We start from the raw sequence: 22553 nt of genomic DNA, 5'->3' as shown, positions 1-22553 counted from the left end.
AATAAATTTACCTCACGTCACCCCGGGCTTCAGATGCTGGAAATGCCACACCTCAGCCACAGGATTTAATTGTCTTTGCTGGGTTGCAGTTTTACTCTATGCTAATACTTCCTTGCTCTTCTCTTGTGTTCTCCATTCCACCATTTATATGTTGGTGCCATGTTACTGGATTTTTAATGGGTTTACAGAGGCTTACAGCTAATTTCTGCCCCAAGTCTCAAGAAACTTTTAAGTTTGCGCTTTTTTAACAATGCTGGAAGTGTCAAGACTCTTAAGCACTTTGTCACAGTGATTACAAAGCTGGAATAGCACAAATTCTCATGCATTAAATCAGTGTTCCCAAGTCCCCAAAGGAAACCCTCTCCCTTTTCATAACAGTGTAGAAAAGCAGCTAGGAGACACAAATAGGCTCGAGAAAGCAAACTCCCATCTCCAGTGAGGAATCTGGCACAGTGATCCTCAGCTTCCTAAGCGTATCAGCTACGTTTTCATTGCGGTAAGACAATGACCCAAATTACCTTATCAAAAAAGAGATGATTTTTGTCTTAGGGTTCCAGAGAGATAGTCATAAAGGTAGGTGAGACATGGCGGGGAGAGAAGACTTGACAGCTGGAATAGGAAGCAGAGAAATTAAATCTTCAACCATAAGCAAAATTCAGAGCGCCAAATGGAGACAGAACAAAGTTATTAACCCTCCGAGTATGCCTCTAGTGATGCACTTCCTCCAGCAGAGAGGGACTGCCTCTAAGGTTCCATAATCACCAGCTGAAGACCAAATGTTTAAAGGTATGAGCCTGTGGAGGACCTAAGTGGGCAAGCCACGACAGCGATTCTAGAATTGAGAGACATAACATTGTTTTCTTTGGAAACCGCCCAATCCATAGAATTTGAGTATAACAGACTGAACAAACAGAAAGAAGTTGTAGCATCACACTACCTATCCTGCATTGTACCTTAATTTAACTCTTTTATAATGAACATTCATCGCCCAGGCTCTTACATGTTTTGAAGGTGTTTTGAAACAAGATCTGCTACCCTGTCCCTTTTATCTTAGAGACTTTATTTCGCAGAAACTGATGATGAGTGTATGACTATGTCAGAAATATGCTACATTTCAAAGTGCCAAGCATGCTTTAATTTTTGTTTGGGAATTTCCCTTAACCTCTATAGATTGCTTACATGTAAAATATTAAAAATTGTTCAGCATAAACAAGTACAGTATTCGGTTTTAATTAAGCTTATCGGAGTTAAAAAGTTAGGGAATTGGGAGATGACTTTGAAATGTGCAGCACAGAAGGGGTTGTCCTATTTTCATTAGTTGTCATGGATGCTGCCATGTCCTTTATCTGCTGGTGAATTTACAAGGAACACAGCAGGTTGTGAATTTTTAATAGGCTTTCCTCAAGGAAAGGAAAGGTCAGTATTAACATAAAATTCTTCTTAAAGATTTGTGGCCAAATGTTTCACACCGGAAAACAGGTGTTACTGCAGAACTAAAGCCACAATAATCTATTTTCTTTTCCTTCCCTCCCTCCTTCCTTCCTTCCTTCCTTCCTTCCTTCCTTCCTTCCTTCCTTCCTTCCTTCCTTCCTCCCTCCCTCCCTCCCTCCCTCTCTCTCTCTCTCTCTCTCTTTCTTTTTTCTGTCTTTTTTCTTTTGTGTTTAAAGAAAACTTTATGTCTCACATAATAAAATAGCAAAATATAAACCCTTAAAAATATTTTTTTTCTTTAATAGTTGATGCTATGAGCTTTTGAGCATATGATCAATTGACCCCATCTCTTTGCACCATCAACACAATACATGACTTCATTCAAATAAATTAAATAAGTATAAACATTGATGTGTGATATGAAAAAAAAGAAAGGATATTGAGAAAGCAATAGTTTTAAAGGAATAAAGCCCTGTCCAATCTCGGTAAATAAGTTGGTATGAAAATTAGTACTTTTTCTCATGTATAAGATTAAGGGAAAGAAGCCGGGCGTGGTGGTGCACGCCTTTAATCCCAGCACTCGGGAGGCAGAGCCAGGCGGATCTCTGTGAGTACGAGGCCAGCCTGGGCTACCAAGTGAGCTCCAGGAAAGGCGCAAAGCTACACAGAGAAACCCTGTCTCAAAAAAACCAAAAAAACAAAAAAAAAAAAAAAAAAAAAGATTAAGGGAAAGAAACAGGGAGAATTCGGAGCAATTATGCACAGAAAGTAAAGTAAACTAATAAAGAAAGCTGCCTATTGCTGCCCTCTCGACTCAGTACAGCTGTGTTAGTCATGAGCTCTTAGCATACCAGTTATTCACACTGCTCCCACACAAGCCTGGGCCTGTCAACAATCCATCATTGGAGAAGTGGACTCCTGGGGTCTCATTTTACTGAACAACTGTAGGGCTAGTGATAGAGTCTGTGGTGAGGAGTTGTGCACTCACTGCCGAGCCTACTAGGTGCCATAAGATATACCCAAATCTGTGGTCAAACATATAGCCCTGGATAAAGCCTATAGGCTATAAAACAAAATTAGTAGTCTTGAAAATGAGAGATACAAGTTTGTGGTGAAGAAGTTGGCACCAAGTTATGGGTGGGTGGGGAGTAAGACGGGTAGGTGTGTGTTATGTACTTATGTAAAATAGTTCAACAGCAAATTATAATTGATAGAAAAAACTGTGTCAAAGGAAACAATAAAACTGTTGTGAAAAACTAATGCTAAACATACTTGAATATGGGAAGATTTGATAAGAATAAATTGAAAATTTTTGTTGATTTCTTTCTTTCTGAATCTAATGAAACCATTGCCACCAATATAACAATTAGAAGAGGCCTTTGCAATCCATTAGTTTTATCTATGAAATAGGTTAACTACTCACATCTCAGGAGATGTAAAAATTCAGCACAACCAAAATAACAGTTGCCGTTCTTGTCTGTTTAACTCAAGTATTTTTGAATAATGTTTTATTATCATACACTAGTATTAAGGCCCTAATTACCCTCTTCTTTTTTTTTTATTCCAGTGTTAGCGGTGAGTTGTGTTCAATCCTTCCTCACTGTAAGAAAAAAAAAACAGGGCTTAAAAAGAAATATTTCCTTACTAATGTTAAACCAAATGTTTGAAGAAACACTTATTCTGTGTGTAGCTCCTTAACATATAAAGCCCTGCATTTGTAGCTGTCATTTGCTTCTCTTAATTATATTCCAGTTGGACAAAGTAGACATCTTTTCATTCTCAGAATCTTAGAACCACAGTCTAAGTTCCAGCCCTCCTCCTTCAGCATTGCTACCACCGTGTTCAATTTTCTAATCCAACAGAAACTCCCACGGCATGTGGTCCATTTACAAGAGTTGATTTTCACTCTCTATAGTCCAAGTGAAGGCAAAAATCCAGCTGTGGTTTTTATCCTAAATGTAGCTTTATAGAAATTCAAATCCACCTGTTTGTATAATCTGGTAGAATGCTTTGAATTGTTGCCTTGTACATGTCTCTACTTCAGTCTATGCTCTATATTCACCTGTTGTTCTGAGATACAAAATTTGTGAAAGTCAGAATTTCTTTAGCTTTAAAACTATATTCAGTCTGTATCTGGTAGCTTAGATATTACATGCTTAATAGATCCTCACTCACTCCTGCATGCTCTTCAGGGTTTTCTCTGCGTATTTGATTTGCATGTCACATTTGGGTCTTCCATAGAACATAGATGGAATTTTTCATTTGCTTTTAAAAGTACCTGACTATATGGAAAATTCAAATGAAAGAAATTGAATGAATAACCAATGAAAAAGAGAACTGTCTACTCTGAGCCACAGTGCTGTCTAGCCAAGTGATTGATAATGCCAATAGCGTCCGGTTGTTGTGTTTCTCAGACTGAAAAGGGATCTGTAATGCTTATAGCGACAGTGGGAAGATGCCCACAGTGTTGCAAATGCATGTAATTGGATAGTTTCCGAGCAACCAAGTACATTTTTGGATACTAATAACCATCAATCTCTTGACTTCTTGAGAGTGATTCCTGGACTACACACTCGTATGTGACGTCTGAGAGTTTCTTGATTAATAACAGATACTTCCTGAGTTTACTCATATTGTTGTTTCCAAATAGCTACATATGCAGTAAAATTCTCTTTGTTCTGCAACTTCTTTTTTCTCTAAAATACCTACACATTTCAGATATGTATATCCATTATGTCACTAATGATGAATTGTTTGTTCAGTGGAAAGAAGAATGGAGTTGTATACAAAGTAGATTGCTAAATCTAATGAACATAAGCATTTCAGCAAAGTAAACCACTTTTGAAAATTTAGCTGTAGCTAGCAATATAATGACATGTATAATTATGCTTATTTTGTCTTATTTAACTGTATTTTATGCTCATATAACAACTTTGGGGGCTAGGCAGATGACTCAGTTGTCGTGTGGTTGCTCTGTAATCATGGAGATCTGAATTCCAATCATCAACATATTGTGGTGATATTGTGTTCCCCAAAATATTGTGCACGCTACTCAACTTATCTGGGGTCAGAGAACAGAACAGCCACTGATACAGAGGCCAGAAAATGGTGGCACTAACACCTTTAATCCTAACATTCTGGAGTCAGAGATCCACCTGGATCTCTGTGAGTTCAAAGCTACACTGAAAATGGCCAGGCATGCTGACTCATGCCTTTAATCCCAAAAAGTGATGGCAGGAAGCAGAAAAGTATATAAGGCATGAAAACCAGGAACTAGACCTGGTTAAGCTTTTAAGCTTTCAGCATAGGTTCAGCTGAGATCCATCTGGATGAGGACTCAGATGCTTCAGTCTGAGGATTTGTGAAAACAGGATCAGCTGAGGAATTGGAGAGGTGAAGTGGCTGTGGCTTGTTCTGCTTCTCTGATCTTCCAGCATTCACCCCAATACCTGGTTTCAGGTTTGTTTTTATTAATAAGCCATTTTAAGATTCATGCTACAAACATACTAGCATGGAGAATAACTTCTAATTCTGGGATCTTGAGAACTGGCCAGATTAGCCATTTATCTGGAGCAACCAGCTCTAGGTTTCAAAAACTGAAATAGAGAGCAGTAAGGATAAACACCCAGTGTTGTCCTCTGTCCTCCACATAGGCTCACTCACTCAAATATCCATAGATACAAACACTCACAAACATTTTAACATTCATATTCATTAATATAAGATAAACAAACAAATTCTCATTAAGGAAAAAAAAATCTCATTTGAAGAACAAATGTTTACATTAAATGGGAAATTAAATAAAACTCCTATTTGTAGCCGGGCGGTGGTGGCACACGCCTTTAATCCCAGCACTCGGGAGGCAGAGGCAGGTGGATCTTTGTGAGTTCGAGGCCAGCCTGGGCTACCAAGTGAGTTCCAGGAAAGGCGCACAGCTACACAGAGAAACCCTGTCTCGAAAAACCAAAAAAAAAAAAAAAAAAAAAAAAAAAAAAAAAAACCCCTCCTATCTGTGAGTTTTGATTATAAATTACCTGAAGAACAAATCTAATTTATTTAAATAAATCTATAACTCCTGTTCAATATCTCTATAACTAGAAAATTTTGTATCCATATTTAAATTTTCCAGAGTAGAGACTGGCAGAGCTCTTTTGATTTATGCCTATATTTTGCATTATTACTAAAAGCATAACATTTGCAATTATATTTTATTTTAATAAATATTTAAAAATTTTAAGAATTGATACAATGTATTTTGATCATATTCTCCCTAGCTGCTCCCTTTAACTGCTAGATTCATCCTCAACTCCCCCATGTTTATGTCCTTTCTTCTTTTAATTTTAGTGCCCATTTGTACAATTAGCCAATTTGTGCTATTCATGCCCTTCTGTACTGGGGCCATCCACTGGGCCATGGTTGATCTAACAGGAGCCACCACCCTAAAAGTAAACTTAAACTCCCTCTCCTATGGACCTTAACTGTTCATAGCTCCTCAGTTAATGGTGGGGGCTCATAAACCACTTTCAGCTCCATTTTAGAATATTGACTGGCTTAATTTGTGCAGGTTTTACAGAGACAGCCACAGCTGCTGTGAATTCATGAGTACAGTCATTCTGATCTGTCCAGGAGAGACTATTTCCCTCTACTCCTCGCTAACCACTTAAAACCTGGTCCTTCTTCCTTGACAGCACCTCATCTTTGGGGAGATGTTGTGATACTGTAGTTAGAGTTTTTCTGCCTTGCCCAAAGTCAGGACAAATCTTTGTCACCCACCAGTCCCGCAGCCGCTCATACCCAACCAAGTAAACACAGAGACTTATATTGCTTACAAACTGTTTGGCCGTGGCAGGCTTATTGCTAACTGTTCTTATAGCTTAAATTAATCCATTTCCATAAATCTATACCTTGCCACGTGGCTCGTGGCTTACTGGCATCTTCACATGCCGCTTGTCATGGTGGTGGCTGGCAGTGTCTCCCTCCGCCTTCCTGTTCACTCAATTCTCCTCTCTGTTAGTCCCACCTATACTTACTGCCTGGCCACTGGCCAATCAGTGTTTTATTTATTGACCAATCAGAGCAATTTGACATACAGACCATCCCACAGCACTGATACAATGTCTCATGGGTAGCTCAGCCTTGAAACCTCACTTATTCTCTGCTGTTTGATGAGTTATGAGTTTCTACATTAACCACCATCTGCTGCAGATCATCTTTCAGATGAAGTCTGAGACCTGCACCAATCTGTGAATAGGGAGATGTGAATTCAGAGGGCAGTTCAATACTGCGCCCGTTTAGCAAATTAAGAGTGGTAGGTTCAGCCCTGGCTCTGTGAGCACACCAACCACAGGTTCTTCACTACATTTGCTAGACTGGGCATGTCTAGCATGTCTTCCAGGGAGCAGGTCTTAAATACAATCATAAAAATGGTTGTTTACCCTCAGATGGTTCATACCACTACTGCATCCATGGGTATGATCTTGCATACTGGTCATTATATTGCTTCACAAAGTTCACAGCTTTATAAGAATGCTGGATCTCCTCCTCTTCAGACGCCTGCATAGCACCTTCCAGTATTATGAGAGCTAGCCAGCAGGGAAGAAGCTTTCTAGTCAGTATCAGCTTGATTTCTCCATGTTCTATGATCAATGTGTGTGGTGTCCTCAGCAACAAATCTTACTATCAAGTTCTGATGGGAAACGAAGAGCAACATGAATATCCTTTCTTGCTTTGGGAGTCTTTAGGACACTTTGACAAAGATCTTGAAGAGAGATATCCACACCTAACGCTGGGCTTTCTATTTGGCAGCCTGTGACTTCTAAAATGAATATAATTCCGTGTAGTGTAACTTCAATTAAACGCTTTTATATGAATGTCCACATGTATAAAGCTTTTAAAACATCCTTAGAGTGAGTTGTTCTTCTCCAATCCCTTCTCTACCCTACCCTCACATCTTTTTTCCCCAGTTAAAGCTCCTTTCCTTTCCTATCATTCACTTTTACCCTTCATATGACATTTGAAGGTCATTCTCCATAGAAATGAAGAAAGAAGCAAAAGTAGATACATTATTAAGTTAAAAAGTGCATTTTATTACAAATATTAAAACTATAATCATGGCATATTCAATACCTGTGGTTTTGAATGGCACAACTAAAGCCATAGTTATAACCATATATTTCACAGTAATTTCTGTTTTCTCTGTGGACAAACTTCTTCCACAAGCTAAGAATCCCATGACAAGTGCACATGGATCAATGTTACCTTGATACACTGCCACATTATCTGGAAGATGCTTAGGATACATTAAGCATCAGTACTCAGCAGCCTAGAGTTTACTTATTAGTCTTGGAATGATTTCCAGTTCATTCTCCCAAAGTCTGAAGTTACTAATCCATGCATCCACAAGCCTGGCTGGCTTCCTTTAGGGATATCTTTGAAAAACAGTACAGGTAGAATTTTCCTAATACACATAAGTTCCTGGGCCCAGAGTTTAGCTTCAGCAACGTGCACACTAGGATATGTGCACATGACCCAAACTATAACTCTTCATAAGATGATATATTTCTCAAAGTTTGGGTGTGGTTTTGCTATAGACACAGGAAAAACAGTCACAGTCTTGTCTTGAATTCTTTTGTCCTTTGCAGATGTCAAAAAGGTATTTTGACAAGGTACAACGTTAGGGCATATTTTATGTTATGGTTTATTTATTTTTATTCATTCTTTAGTACATGTATCAATGTTTCATATATATCTGTATTCTAAGACATACAAATATTTGCATGTTGGCACCTTTTATATGAAACCAATTATGTTTATTATTCCCACATTTGGAGTCTGTCTCTTGTCTGCTTGAAAGAGTTAGAAATCCTAAGATGTGAATACTTACCAAGCAGAAATACAACATATACTAAGTTGGTAAAAGCTGAATTCCCTGTACAAGGTGAGAGTAAAATAACCTTCCATTTCTAAAAAGAGTTGAAAATACATTGTTTATAAATAAACCTCATGGCTGATGTCTTTATTAGGGGTTATTTGTTCATAAAAGTGGTTATATACCAGGTGGAAAGAGGGAGCTTATTTTAACTTGGGAGAGTTAAATTGTTTATCTGTTTAGGATAAAAAATCACCATGCTAAATGAACAGATCTTTTTGGTGCTTGAGTGTGATAGAATTGATAGTTACTCAATTCTGATTCATAGGACTGAGATTACTGAGGCCATTATTTGTGATGGGATTTAAAGGACCATCTTTGAATTCTTTTACCCCTGTACACCTTTAAACATCATCATGGATATGCTCCTTTTTATTTCCTCTAGCTTCATTCAGACCAAGATAAAGGAGATGGATCGCTCAAATATATTTTATCTGGAGATGGAGCTGGTACTCTTTTTATTATTGATGAAAAAACAGGTGATATTCATGCCACAAGACGAATTGATAGGGAGGAAAAGGCCTTTTATACTCTACGTGCACAAGCTATTAACAGAAGAACTCTGAGGCCAGTAGAACCAGAGTCTGAATTTGTGATCAAAATCCATGATATCAATGACAACGAGCCAACATTCCCAGAAGAAATTTATACAGCTAGTGTTCCTGAAATGTCCGTTGTAGGTAAGTACAGTTACATTATTTGTGATGGTATGGAAAGTATGAAAGTAATTTCAAATAATTCTTGTAATATTGTATTTAATTAATTTAAATCATTTTTTATTTCCTAGCTAATATACATATATATTTGAATACAGAAGCAATGAGTCAGAAAAGAGTTATTAATAATTTTACATGTCATGTGAATTTATAAATCTTCACCACTTCCTGGTGGACCTCCCCCCAAATTAAGAAAGTCCCACTAAATTTCAGTAGAAAAGACTAAAATGACACTTTGTCATATGAGCTTTCATGATAAGCATGTCAGATCCTGAAGACATATGTTTTAGGATCAGAATTGTTGCTTGCTGTCCACAAGAGGCCAAATCGTGGACCCCTTATAGATACTGAATATTCAGTCCCTTAAGTGACACAGTATGGGCATATGCTGATGCATGCCCTCCTGCTTATTCTCAGGAAACCTGTTATTATCTCAATAGTTGCTATGCTATATTGTTTATAAGAAGCACCAAGGTCTAATTTCTATACATGTTCAACAGAAATTTACTTTAGAAACATTTTCAGTCCTCCAACTATATACCATTAGAGACTTAGAACTACAGACCGTAGACTGGTACAGCATGAGTACCAGTGGTAAGATATGGTTTCACGTACAAATACTCATCATAGTTTATCAAAAGCCTTTGTTTAGATTACTTACATATTCAAATAAAAGCCTTGATTATCTTCTGTTTTCTTAAATATTGAAATTCCTTTGTATTTTAACATTCACATATTAAAATTATGCTATTATAGTCTCATATTTAAATATACACACTGAAATGTCATACAATAATTTTGTACAGAAAAACAACATTGAATTGTGAAATATATAAAATAAAAGGAAAAACTATAATTTTTAAGATAATGGAATGTATTTTAATGTTATCAAATGTGATATATGGATAAAAAAATGAAAATACTTGATTTTTACTAAATAGTTAATGATAATATAGTCAAACCCCAAGAGTGCTTGATAATATTTTTAGTATATATTTGGTTTCATAGAAAATCAAACTTCCCGAATGTGTATGAACTTGTTTAAATTAATAACAAACATTTTTTAAATAGCAAGTATTGGTATTTTAATAGTAACTATCAAACTCATACATTTCACAAAACATTTGTTCTGGGAGTGTTATTACACTTTGCTAAACCCCAAGGACCCTGGGCAATCACCAAGCATAAAGCCCTTATAGATAACGTGAACTCTATTAGACAGAACTTAGGAGTTCTAAGAACATAGGGTCATCTTGGATTGTTTCTAAATTTGGAATTCAATCTATTCATAAAATTGTATTCTAGAGCAGATGTTGATTATTTTTAGAGTTAATTAGTGCAGAGGGAGAAAGAATATACTTACTCCTTTGAGATTTAGATGTGCCCTTTACACAAAACAAGTCTATTATACAAAAATTCATTTTAATATCAGACCTCACCATTTGTAAAGGGACCGTGCTTGTTATATTCTGAAATACTGCAGCGTTATCTACTTTGTGCACAAGCACGCATCTTTTGGCTAAATACATATTGTTAAGTTGAACTCAAGATTCATTTGCAACACTATATACCTTTATCTGTATCTATCATCCAACTGTTTAGTTTCTTAAAGTGATCATGTTTAAAGCCCCAAATCACTCAAGTCTTCAATGAAAACCAGCACTTTTGCTCCTCCTTCTGGTACTGTGCAGAACTAAGCTGAGTTTGGATACTTCAGGTACTTCTGTGGTGCAAGTCACGGCTACAGATGCTGACGACCCTTCATACGGGAACAGCGCCAGAGTCATTTACAGCATACTTCAAGGGCAGCCTTATTTCTCTGTGGAGCCAGAAACAGGTCAGAAACAATGTATGGGGATTCGCTGAAGTTACCATGTTTGTGATCTTTGCAAGTATAAATGGGAGAACAGAGATAAAACCTAAGCATTGGCGCACAGAGAAGAGTAACAGTGCCATACTTGATTTTTTTTCCCTCTGTGTGTGTTCATGTGTGTAAGGACATGTATGTACATCTATGCAGATATATTTGGAGGCCAGCCTGGGCCATGAAGTGTACTTTTCAATAGATACACATGTTAATTTTTAAGACAAGGTCTTCCACTGCCCCTGAACCCTAACAATTTGTCTAGACAGCCTGGCCAGTAAATCCCAGAACCCCTGCTGTTTTGCCCCGCAAGAGTTGAATTGGCGGGACCTTGCTGTCATTATTTGGAGTTTGCACATTAAAACCAGGCCTCACTTTGACATATCCTCAGTCTGATTCTTGTAAAATTCAAGTCAATAATTGATTGAACTAACAGAAATGTAACTTGGGCTTTATTTGTAAGTTTAGATCACTATAGTGCATATGATATTACTAGGAGATAGCAAATAAAATGAACTTTAAATATTTGTATGAAATTAGCTTCATAATTTAGCTATATAATTAGCGCACGCGTGCATGTGTGTGTATGTGTGTGTGTGTGTGTGTGTGTGTGATACTTGATTAAATTGGCAGCTGCCACATAGTAGAGTAACACAGCATTTGTATTTTCTCAAAGGTATCATCCGGACGGCTCTACCAAACATGAACCGAGAGAATAGGGAACAGTACCAGGTGGTCATCCAGGCCAAGGACATGGGTGGCCAGATGGGGGGTTTATCCGGAACCACCACAGTGAACATCACACTGACAGATGTCAATGACAACCCACCTCGCTTCCCTCAGAGTAAGTGCCCTCTGATGATCATTCTGTAGAGCATAAGATCTAGAGTGAAAAGGATGGTTTAAGAAGTTGCCAATTAGCTAATAAACAGATAGTAATAATTTTTTTTTTTTTTTGTGGTTTTTCGAGACAGGGTTTCTCTGTGTAGCTTTGCGCCTTTCCTGGAGCTCACTTGGTAGCCCAGGCTGGCCTCGAACTCACAGAGATCCGCCTGGCTCTGCCTCCCGAGTGCTGGGATTAAAGGCGTGTGCCACCAATGCCCGGCTCAGATAGTAATAATTTACTACAAAATTTCCAGGAAAGGTAAAATTACTTATTTTAGCAACATCTCTTATAGAAATGGAAACTCTGAATCTCCCCTACCTCTCTATCTCTCTGTCTCTATCTCTTTCTCACACACATGCACACACATACACATATGCATACACACACAGAGTGTGTAACAATTACCTAATAACTGCTTAATCCAGCAAAAGGAATATGCTCATTTTAAAAAGCTAATAATTTACAATGAATATCTTTTCTATTCTTAAGTAGTAATAAGGAAGGCCCTACCTTGAAGATAAGATTTTAATAAAATAGCTAATTATAAAGGCTCTACTATAAATGCCAATGAAACCAGAACTTAAACTACACTTGCTATCACTATGTGTGGGGAGGTTTTCCTCATCCACATATAGATAAATCCAACGATAATTAATTTTCCAAATTTCCAGAATCAATTAAGAATCAGTTAAGAAGCATAATCTCCTGACCATACAGTGCATGCATAATGCACCTATTTATTCTCTCTTCTTATGAAAACATGGTAGATTATATGTGTGCCACATAGACCTGATGCCATTGATGCTCCTGGACGCTCAGCATTCTGCCGGCTTCCTTCTGTTCCTTCACTAAGTTCTCCATTTGGAATAGAATTTAGAGTTGTAATGAATCAACCATGAAAAACAAAACATAGTGTAACCTCTGTACTATTATTTTTTATTTTAAAAAATTTTCTAATTTAATCACATCATTTCTCCCTCTTCCGCACTTTTGTCCTACCCTGTCATGTCCAACAACCCCTAAATTCAATGTTTCTACTTCGTTAAGCATTGTTTTCACACACACACACACACACACACAAATATATACAGTGTACTCAACATGTGAGTATAACCTGCTGATGCATTCACTGTAGCCTGCATGTATATGTTTGTAGGGATGATCCTGATCTCGATTCTTAATTTTCATCAATTTCTGGACAGCAGCATCAAGGTTGATTATATTTTACTTTTTACTTCAGCTTTAGTCTCTTCATGACAAAATGAAATTTGAATTATAAAGTGTTTTTATGATATTTGTAACTTTATACGAAATTATGACTTGGAAAAAATTATGACATTGTACTATAATTTTACTCTTTATAAGAAGGGTTGTAATTCTTTATGTACTATTAACTTACATTTTCTTGTCAGAAGTTCATGATTAGGATTAATTTGTTTAAAATTGTGTCTGTGGAAGAATTATGAAATCAGATAGAATTATTTGAACTTGCTTGCCATAGGTCTGTATGTATTGTGTGTGTGTGTGTGTGTGTGTGTGCATACATGCTTACATTCACACTTGGATGTTTGTATCATATATATAGATTACTTTTAGCCATTTAAATTACATGCCAAACAGAGAGGGTTTGTTTTTTTTTTTTTTTTTTTTTTTTTGGAATGATAGTTTTGTTTTGTTTATCAACGAAGAGGAAACCTAATGTAAACTTTAATATCACTATGAACATTTTAATAATAGGCACACAATTTAATACCATGCAAAATTTTAATTTCACGTGTATTCTTGACCTTTCATCATGAGTCTCTTATCAAGAGGATGAACAGGTAGAGCTGGAGAGATGGCTCAGCCACTAAGAGAACTTATTGTTCTTACAGATCATCTGGGCTTGGGTTCCAGCACCTCCAGGGTGGCTCACAACAATCCATGATTCCAGCCTCAGGGCTCTGTTGCCTTCTTCCAGCCTCTGAGAGCACCAGGCATGCATGTGTTGTACATACATACATGCAGAGTAAACCTCACACACAAAATAAAATAAATAAATCTAAGAGAATGAACATGCAAATTGAGGGAAATGAACCATGTCTAATTAATTCCATCACCTGAAAAGAACAAAATGAATACTGAAAAGATTTTTTTTCCAAGAATATATGTCAATCTGGAGTAGTATTATATTTAAAGTTCTTAGCAATTGTAAATGAAATTTGTTTCTGAGTGGAACATTCAATAAAGTAATTGATAATTCTAATTGAATGGAAAATAAAACATTTTAAAGCTAAAAATTATCAATGAACCTTTATTTCAATCTGTTTTCCCTTTTAAGTCCTTCATTTAATAAGCATTTATTTGACTTTATCTAATTAAAATTTATGATTGGCATATTTAGGCTTATTACACAAAATATAACACAGTAATATGGCAACAATAATTGTCATGATATTAATTAATAGGAGCAGGAAAAAGGCAGCATACACTTAATTTTTAAAAGAAAAATTTTACTAGACACCATATTATTTATTGGTGTATTTTACTGAATTGTGATTACTCAGTATTATAATATCCATTCAGCAATTTATTCAAGATTACATACGCATTAATACCACACTGGTAATAGCAACAAAGATGTCTTGATCTCAACGTCTAATTTCTGATGTATTGCACAATAGATTTTAATTTTTTTCAATATACCCTGTAACCTACATTGTTATTTTAAATTGTAAAGGAACATATAATTAATTGATTATTTTTATTTTATGAATCTTCACGATGTATCTATTAAGGACACTTACAGCAAAAGTACAGGATATTATTTGGTCGCACAGAAGTATAGGACATCTAAGATGTCATTTGATTTGATGTCTATCATTTTGCAAGTACTGTTCTATGAACACATGCATAAAAAACACATCATTGAAGCCTCAAAACTGAAATATGTGTCATATATACACTTTACTGCCTTATTATTTTCCCCAATGTATAAAACAAGAAAAAAAAACAGCAAACGTTGCATAGTAGAAATTATAATACAAACCAAAAATGTTTACCATATTAGTTTTCTTTTTAATCAAAAATAGATTATTCTTTCATATAATTTATCACAAACTGTTTCCCCTCCTTCTACTCATAGCTCAGCCCTACCTTCTCCTTCCCCAAGATCCACTACCCCTGCATTTCCTCTTCAAAAAATTCTATTTGTCATGTTTAAAGGATGAGACATTTATTTTAAATGCATTATTTTCTTTAATATTATCTTTAAAGAATAGAAGGAGTATAACACTTACTCAGAGATGTAAAATTGTTTCCCTCTGTGTCTTATATGAACCCTGCTCCACTTACATTTCATCAGTTTAGGTTAACTGCATTTCCAGTCCATGACCTCGGGAGGGTTCCTCACTTGTGGGGTGGCTTTGCTTCCTGGACAGCCCAACAACAGACCCTGCAGGAGTCTCAGGGGTGTAATTCACTTAGTAGCTTTCTACTGTGGTGAATTAAAATGAGCTCTATATTTTTTCATTATTGTCAGTAATGCTGGGTCATAGTGTACTCCTCATAGAGTGCTGAAATAGGACTAAATAATTCAGTGTCTCGGCAGGATTGATTCATTAGTAGTTGGTATACTCCCGTGTTCACTAATGTTTGTGTAAGTGATACTTTGCCGACATTAAATATGGAAGTCAGAGCACACTTAAAACCTCTTTCAAGTTTTATGAAACAAATTCAATATTTAACAAATGTATCACAATTTTTTAAAGAAGATCAGAAATTCTTTTATATAAAACTATTTCTCTATGGATCACCACATAACTTCAGAAAGTGAAAATGCACAAATTTGGCTCTTTGGTTTCTTGAGACCTCATTTTGACCATGAGCATTAGTTATTTCTTACAGCATTGCAACTGAAAGACAGAATACCCAAGTACCCTTAGGAGTCATAGTAACCTGACACAAATTCCACACACATAGTGATTTCCTCCCTTCGTTTTTCCTTATGCTGCTAATCCTGCATTCTTCTCAGAGTGAAAGCTGCCGTCCATTTATGTCCAAATGAAGCTACAATGAAGACACAGGAAACCTGGAGTGATGCCCAGCCGTTAGGACAGCAATAAAAACACACTTGCCTTATACATGCCAATTAACACTCAGATTAGTGAGGACTGTAGAGCAACTGTTTTCAACTCATGAAAAATTCAGTAAAGTTGTTCTTTGACATAAGTTGTGTTTCATTTTTGTACATTAAACCTAACATACCTACTTCACATTTGACTATTCTAGCCCTGCTTATTATGTTTCCTTTATTGTGCCCTATTTTTTATTTTTATTGAAAATAGATTCTTCTCTCATATGATGCATTCCCAGCACAGTTTTCCCTCCCTCCACTCCTCGCATCCTCCCCTCCACCCTCCCTTCCCCCCAGATCCACTCCACTTCCTCCTTTTCTTCTTTCCGCTAAATTTTTAAGAAGAAACTAGATTTTCAGATTAAATAGCAGGAACCTGTTCATTGAAGGGACTAGAAAAAAAAAATTGAGACAGGAGGATTTGTTTCTGAATGGGATTTTACATAAACAAACAGACACCTTTGTAAAAATGCAATATTGATTTTCCTGCAGCCCAGAGTCAGTAGGCAGGGATATCCAATCTATGGGGTCAGGCTCATCTTCAGTACTAAAGAATGGGCATGTTTTAATCCTTTCCAATACATTACATGGGGGCTAGCAGCAGAAAGCAGGATTGGATACTAGAGACTCATAGTTTTCTTAAGTGATTTGTATGTGGTCTATGACTTGGATACAGTTTTTGAAGGGACTAGATATGCCAGGAGGGTGTTGAGAGACTCTGGTTGAAAGCAAGATGAAGATGAAAAATACCAACCTTCATATGATGTGCTGCAAATAACTACCTTCATGTAACTCAAAAAGAATTAGAGTCTCTACTCACAAGGACCACTCAGACAAAAGATGAAGAAGGGGGATATTTTACATTCTTATTAATGATGATTACAGGATTTTAGGAACCGAGGCTTCGCAAAACCATGCTGTCTTTCACATTCACATAGAACTGAATCATGGGTATTTTAGCACACATTTTACACTGATAAATCAAGGACTACTACCATATAAATTTATGTCATATCAGTTTAGCTAAGGCTTATAAGGAGGGAGAACTGTGAACTCCCTGAGACATAATTGCAAGACCCCATTATTTGTGGGGTATGATGCCTATAGATACAGATAAACAACCTCAGGTTAATAAGGAATAATGTTTTTATTACATGAAATTCTAGTCTATGATAAATACATTCACATGATTAAATTAATTATACTCTGCTCCACTTTTCACTACAAGTTACTGGGAATAGGTAGCAAAGTAACTTTTCTCCCTTATTTGATTAATGTTAGTTCAGAAATATGCTGCAGAGTATCTTAGAGAGAAGTTTTTATTTAGATAAGCTATTAATAGAAGATATTTTCAGAAGTGCAACAGAATTTAACACAGCTCATAATTGTGAAGATTTCAATACCATTATTTATAATTCTGTTCTGGCTATTTCTAAAGACTATACACAACAATAGAAAATTGAAAAGCAATAACAATTGGTAACAGAACCACTCAGAGCCTAAAAATGGTTTAATAGAAAGCATGCTTGTGTGTTTTATATGAATTCTCCTTATTGACTGATGTTAGCCCAATAATAAATGTGTGTTAAATGTTTTGTTCAAAATAAAAGAGTGGCAGTATAAAATAATTATAAAGTGCATTATTATAGCTTACACTGAATTTTAGAAATGCAAAGTCATTTAATCTTTACAACATCTATATGAGGTGAATATTGTAATTGAGCACCCATTTTATGATTTGAAAAATTGAAATTTGTAAGCTAATGTTACTTGATTGTTAAATTAATGTTACTTGACCAATGGTACTACTTTGGGGATATAAGAAAAATATTTAAAAGGCACTTAATTTGTAATTAAATTTGATGCTTCTAATGACATTTCACCATTGGTATAACAGAAATATTCTATAACTTCTTTTGTTCATTTTACCTTTAATTAAATCCCTGACTCCATGTTTTATTTATGAATTATGTAGTCAGTTTCATGCATGGCACTGAGAATTGTGTGAACTCCTTTAGACAGAAAAAAGGAAATTGAGCTTTTGTTGGTGGTGATTCTGATGCTATAGACAAGAAATGATGAAACCATCCCTGGGTTTGCCATATTCCTTGGGCTGATAGAACAAGTATGTACAAGACAAGGTCTTTCAAAGTACTTTCCTTATAATGTACATAGGGATTTAAGGCACGTACACCACTGAGCTGTGTGACTGACACAATTCCTGCCTGGTACAAGAGAGATTTGATTTAATAAGCGCTGCTTTTCACTTTGTAAATAGAGTCAACCTCTCCTCTAGTAAGGATCCCAAGGTAATGTCAGCCCCAGGCGAATCTGCATATTTAAAGTTATCAAGTAGTTTTTCAACAAGAACAACTGTCAGGTGTGTCCTCAGGAAGATGCTTCAACTTAAGAAAGAAAAAAATGAAGCGTAAAAGGTCTGTTTTCTCTCTTTTATTATCTGGGAAATAGAAATATACCTATAAGAAAAGTACTGTAGTTGTATTCCTCACATTGAATGTGATTTTAATTGTACACACTAAAATAATTCCAAATACCTCCCTTCCCCCATTTCCTAAGTACTTGTTCAAAAAGTCAGAGAAATAATTCCGGGAAAGCCTTTGATTTAGTAAATGTGACCTAAAGTCCTACTGTGTATAGACCTTGGTTGCCTACCAAGATAAATGTAGAAAATGTTAATTAAAATAATCTTAAATTCTGAAATGTGACACAGGACACTGCTTTAAGTTATTTGCATTTTGGTCAGTTAACAGTGCAATATCTTTCTCATCTCTCATATTTACTTACTTTACTATTGTGTATTTTTTTCTTAGCATAATTCCTCTTAGAACTCTTCTTGCTGGAGAGACTGCTCAGTGATTAAGATAGCTTGCTCTTCTTTCAGAGGACCCAGGTTTCACTTCCTAGTATCCACGTAATAGCTCGCAAATGCCTGTGAATCTAGTTCAAAAGGTTCTGATCTAGCTCAAGAGGAAGGCCTCCATGGCTCCTACAAGAAGGTTCAGACACATGCACATAAATTTAAAATACATTTATGCTATGAATATCCACACATACAAGTGCAAACATGGAGTGTACACAAATGGAGATTAATAAAACGTGGGTGCTATATTTTGATTAATGCTAAAAGCACAAGATGATAATTTATTTTAAGTATGGGACATTCAGGCAAGAGACCAACTTCTAACATATACCAAAAATATTCCAAGCAGAAAAGCAAAAGACATTAAGGATTGTCATTGTTGTTGTCATTGTGAGGGAAGACCGACTAAACAAAGGTGGCATTCAATGCAAGGTGTGCAGTTTGACTTCGCTGGCCCCCAGGGTTCAACGGGACTGGATTTGTGTCTGAAGTAATGCTGTAGGGAGGAGGGAAGTGAGATCACAGCGTTTCTAAGTGTGTGATTCACAGGAGTGAGTAACCAGGTCAAGAAAAGATTTGAGGGATAAAAGGCAAAGGTACCAATAAAAAAGGTACTTTGAAGCTTTTGAAGCTTTCTAGAAAAAAGCTTGTTTGGGGAAAGAAGGGAAAAGAGGGAGGGATCCAAGCAGGGACAGATGGAGGGAGGGACAGAGATGGATTTCAAGTTGAATTTTTATGTTGCAGAAATTGTGGATTGTAGATATATAAAGGCTGGAGAAATATGAGTCGAAGATGTGTCATTTAAATGAATGACCATGTAAAATGTCAGTAAAATTGCATGTTTAGTTTGGCAGAACCTGGGGAATGATTCCATTTTCATGTGTGATGAAATAATGCAATTATTTAAGGGGAATCGTGTGGAAAGCCATGTCTCTCTGGACTACCCTAGTTATTCCCGTGGAATTTGCCTCATAGTAACCTATTTAGCATTTATCATATGTCATAATGGGAATCAGAGTCCCTGTTTTCAGCTGACTTACAGAATTAACTTTGACAATACCCACAGTAGTGGAATATGGATAAGTATTTGCTGTACAAATATGTTTAGGCCACTCTTAAGGAGTTTTTAATACAGTTAAATTTCAGGTGAAACGTAAAGGGACTGCACAGTAAGTACAATGCAGTCCTCCATTTATGGCTAATTAACTCAAGGTTTATCCTACCCACCGCAATCTTACATTCCTTTGTGTTTCTGTGTGTTGCAGTTCTGTGTATTGATACAATATGCTGGCAGACAATTTCAAACAGATGCCATGATAGATTCTATAGACTCGGAGATCAATGGTTGCTTTATCACGATGCCTTCCCCAAGGACGTAATGGAAAAATAAATAAATAAATAAACTATCCAGCATGGCTTTTTACTCTAATTTTGCTTAAATGCCCCAAACTAAGGCAGTGATCCTGTCTCTGGTGCTCACAGATTTAGTTTTCTGTCTCCTCTGGTGAAAGTCTTCAATTCGGAAGCCTTAGCAGTTTGTCAGTCTCCAGTGTGACTTTGAAGTCTCCTCTGCTTTCTCCTAAACGCCCATTTAGCACTGCATAATTTCCTTAACTACTCCGCATTGCCTCCAAGGAGCTTTATCTTGTTTTTAATTTCTTCCTGTTAAGCTCATTAAAAAACATCTTTTGAGCATTATACAATAGAATGCTTTATAAACGTGCATAATTGTGTCATTTTTCTTAAAGCAAGTATTGTTTGAGATTATTATACAGCACTGAGATGTTGCAATAAGATTACATACAAAGCAAATAAAAAATTAAACTAATGTTAAATTATTTTGTTGATTCGTATATGTGGAGCATTTTGAAAAATCTCTACCTTAGAAAGTAGAAAGTTCTTATGTAAATGTGATAGCAACAAGGACAGAGAACAAAGGATAAAGAAAAATTATCTCTTTCAACCTCATTTTTTTGTTAGCAACAAAACAAAATAGCAGCTATTTGTCGTTAAGCTCAAAACCTGGAGAAAAGCAATTTGCCCTTGTTCTACTGCAGGTTGATTTCTGGCATTTCTTTTGTTGTTCTAAAGGATGTCACCTATCACATCTCTTAGTTTGACTATGCTATCCCCAAAGTCCCTTACTTAAATTGAACTGCCAATTATTTCTAATTTTACTACAAAAATCTAGTAACAAATTTACTAGCAAAATTTTCAATGCTGCAATATAGAAACCTTGTTACTTGAGTGCAGGGTAGAGCACATGAACTGGACTATCAATCCCAAAGACGAAAGACCCAGGAATACTTCAAAGCTGTCTGAAATCTTTGATAATGACAATTCAGGTGTCATGTGAGGTTTTCGGCTTCACTTTGGAAGTCCTCTTACGCAGCTTACCACATGGGTTGCTCCATTCCTGGGAATGCCTCTTTGCAACATCACCACTAGACTTTTACTTGCACAAGTCTCACATCCAGGCCCAGGTGCTGAAGCGGACAACCAAAGGAGGAGCATGTTTACCAGGAAGAAATATTTATGTGCTCTAATCATTAAAAGAGAAGCAGATGATTCAATCTGACACCTGGGAATGAATTTCAAACAACTATAAATTGGAATTGATAGGAAAGCTTGCCGCATAATTAAAGCTCCATCAACTGTAAGATAAAAAATAAGTAGCATGCAAATAGAGGACTTTAAAAAGAAATGAAAAGAGATGGGTGCCAGGGCTGTATGCCTTTGCCTTTGTCAGTGTGTACATAAGAATCTGTGCTTCTCTCCAGTTCCCTGCCTCATGACTTATGTGGAAATTACCCCAGGAAGGAGAACAGACTGGCTCTCGATTAAAGCAGTATCAGTTTGCGTGACAAAGTGGGATATTTGTGTTCAGCATAAGCAACTAGGCAATAAATAGTAGAGTGTTAATGAATCACCCTTTCACATGTTTAGAACATAAAAATGAACTTTGAAAATTTGAAACAGGCCAAATAAAGTTTGACCTAATATTGGGTCTGAGCAAAGTGTAATTCCAAAGAAAGCATTCTAAAGTTATGTATAGAGATCACTGAATAAAAATGCTCCCAGTGTGTAAACAACTAATGACATTCAAAAAGGCCATGATGAGGAGTGTTTGAAAACATATGTATCTTCTTATGAAATTCTTTGGTTTATTTGTCAATTTGTCAGAACTAAATCCATACTATTTTGATGAATGAGCTCGGCCATGATTGTTTTGTTTTGTTTTGTTTTGTTTTGTTTCTCTGTGTAGCTTTGCACCTTTCCTGGAGCTCACTTGGTAGCCCAGGCTGGCCTCAGACTCACAGAGATCTGCCTGGCTCTGCCTCCCGAGTGCTGGGATTAAAGGTGTGCGCCACCACCGCCCGGCTGATTTTTCAGAAAACTCTGGAACACTTTGAAGACAATTTCATTTAAGTGTTGCAAGAAAATTAATGTTTCTGCATATTTATTTATATAAATACTTTCTAAGAAGTCGCTAAAGCAGAGGACTGATAATCAATATATCAACAAATTCAGAATAATCCGGTTCATTGTAAACCAATTAAACATATGCCCTTTCCTGCTTACATTGTTGAAGCTACTAAAAATTAGCACGATAAACACTACCCCAACAATATCAAACCTTGTAATGAAAATTTCTCTATACTAAAAAAGAAATCAACTGATAATTTTCAGTATTTGAACAGACATATAACAACAAGTTGAAAAGTGAACAGAC

The 22553-nt window shown here is 36.2% G+C and overlaps 1 protein-coding gene across 1 annotated transcript in view; it reads left to right on the top strand.

The window, feature by feature from the left end:
* Positions 1-584: 584 nt before the first annotated feature.
* The window catches only part of LOC114697804 (cadherin-10), a 59012-nt gene continuing 37043 nt past the window's right edge, over positions 585-22553 (top strand). The window contains exons 1-5 of the mRNA XM_028876153.2: positions 585-699; positions 5776-5876; positions 8745-9039; positions 10793-10912; positions 11616-11783. Coding sequence (XP_028731986.1) covers positions 585-699; positions 5776-5876; positions 8745-9039; positions 10793-10912; positions 11616-11783 — 799 coding nt within the window. The remainder of the gene's footprint in view (positions 700-5775; positions 5877-8744; positions 9040-10792; positions 10913-11615; positions 11784-22553) is intronic.

This window comes from Peromyscus leucopus, chromosome 11 (assembly GCF_004664715.2).
Source record: "Peromyscus leucopus breed LL Stock chromosome 11, UCI_PerLeu_2.1, whole genome shotgun sequence".
Classification (NCBI taxonomy): Eukaryota; Metazoa; Chordata; class Mammalia; order Rodentia; family Cricetidae; genus Peromyscus; species Peromyscus leucopus.
Note: the sequence above shows the minus strand (reverse complement) of the source record. Positions and strands in the feature narration are given on the sequence as shown.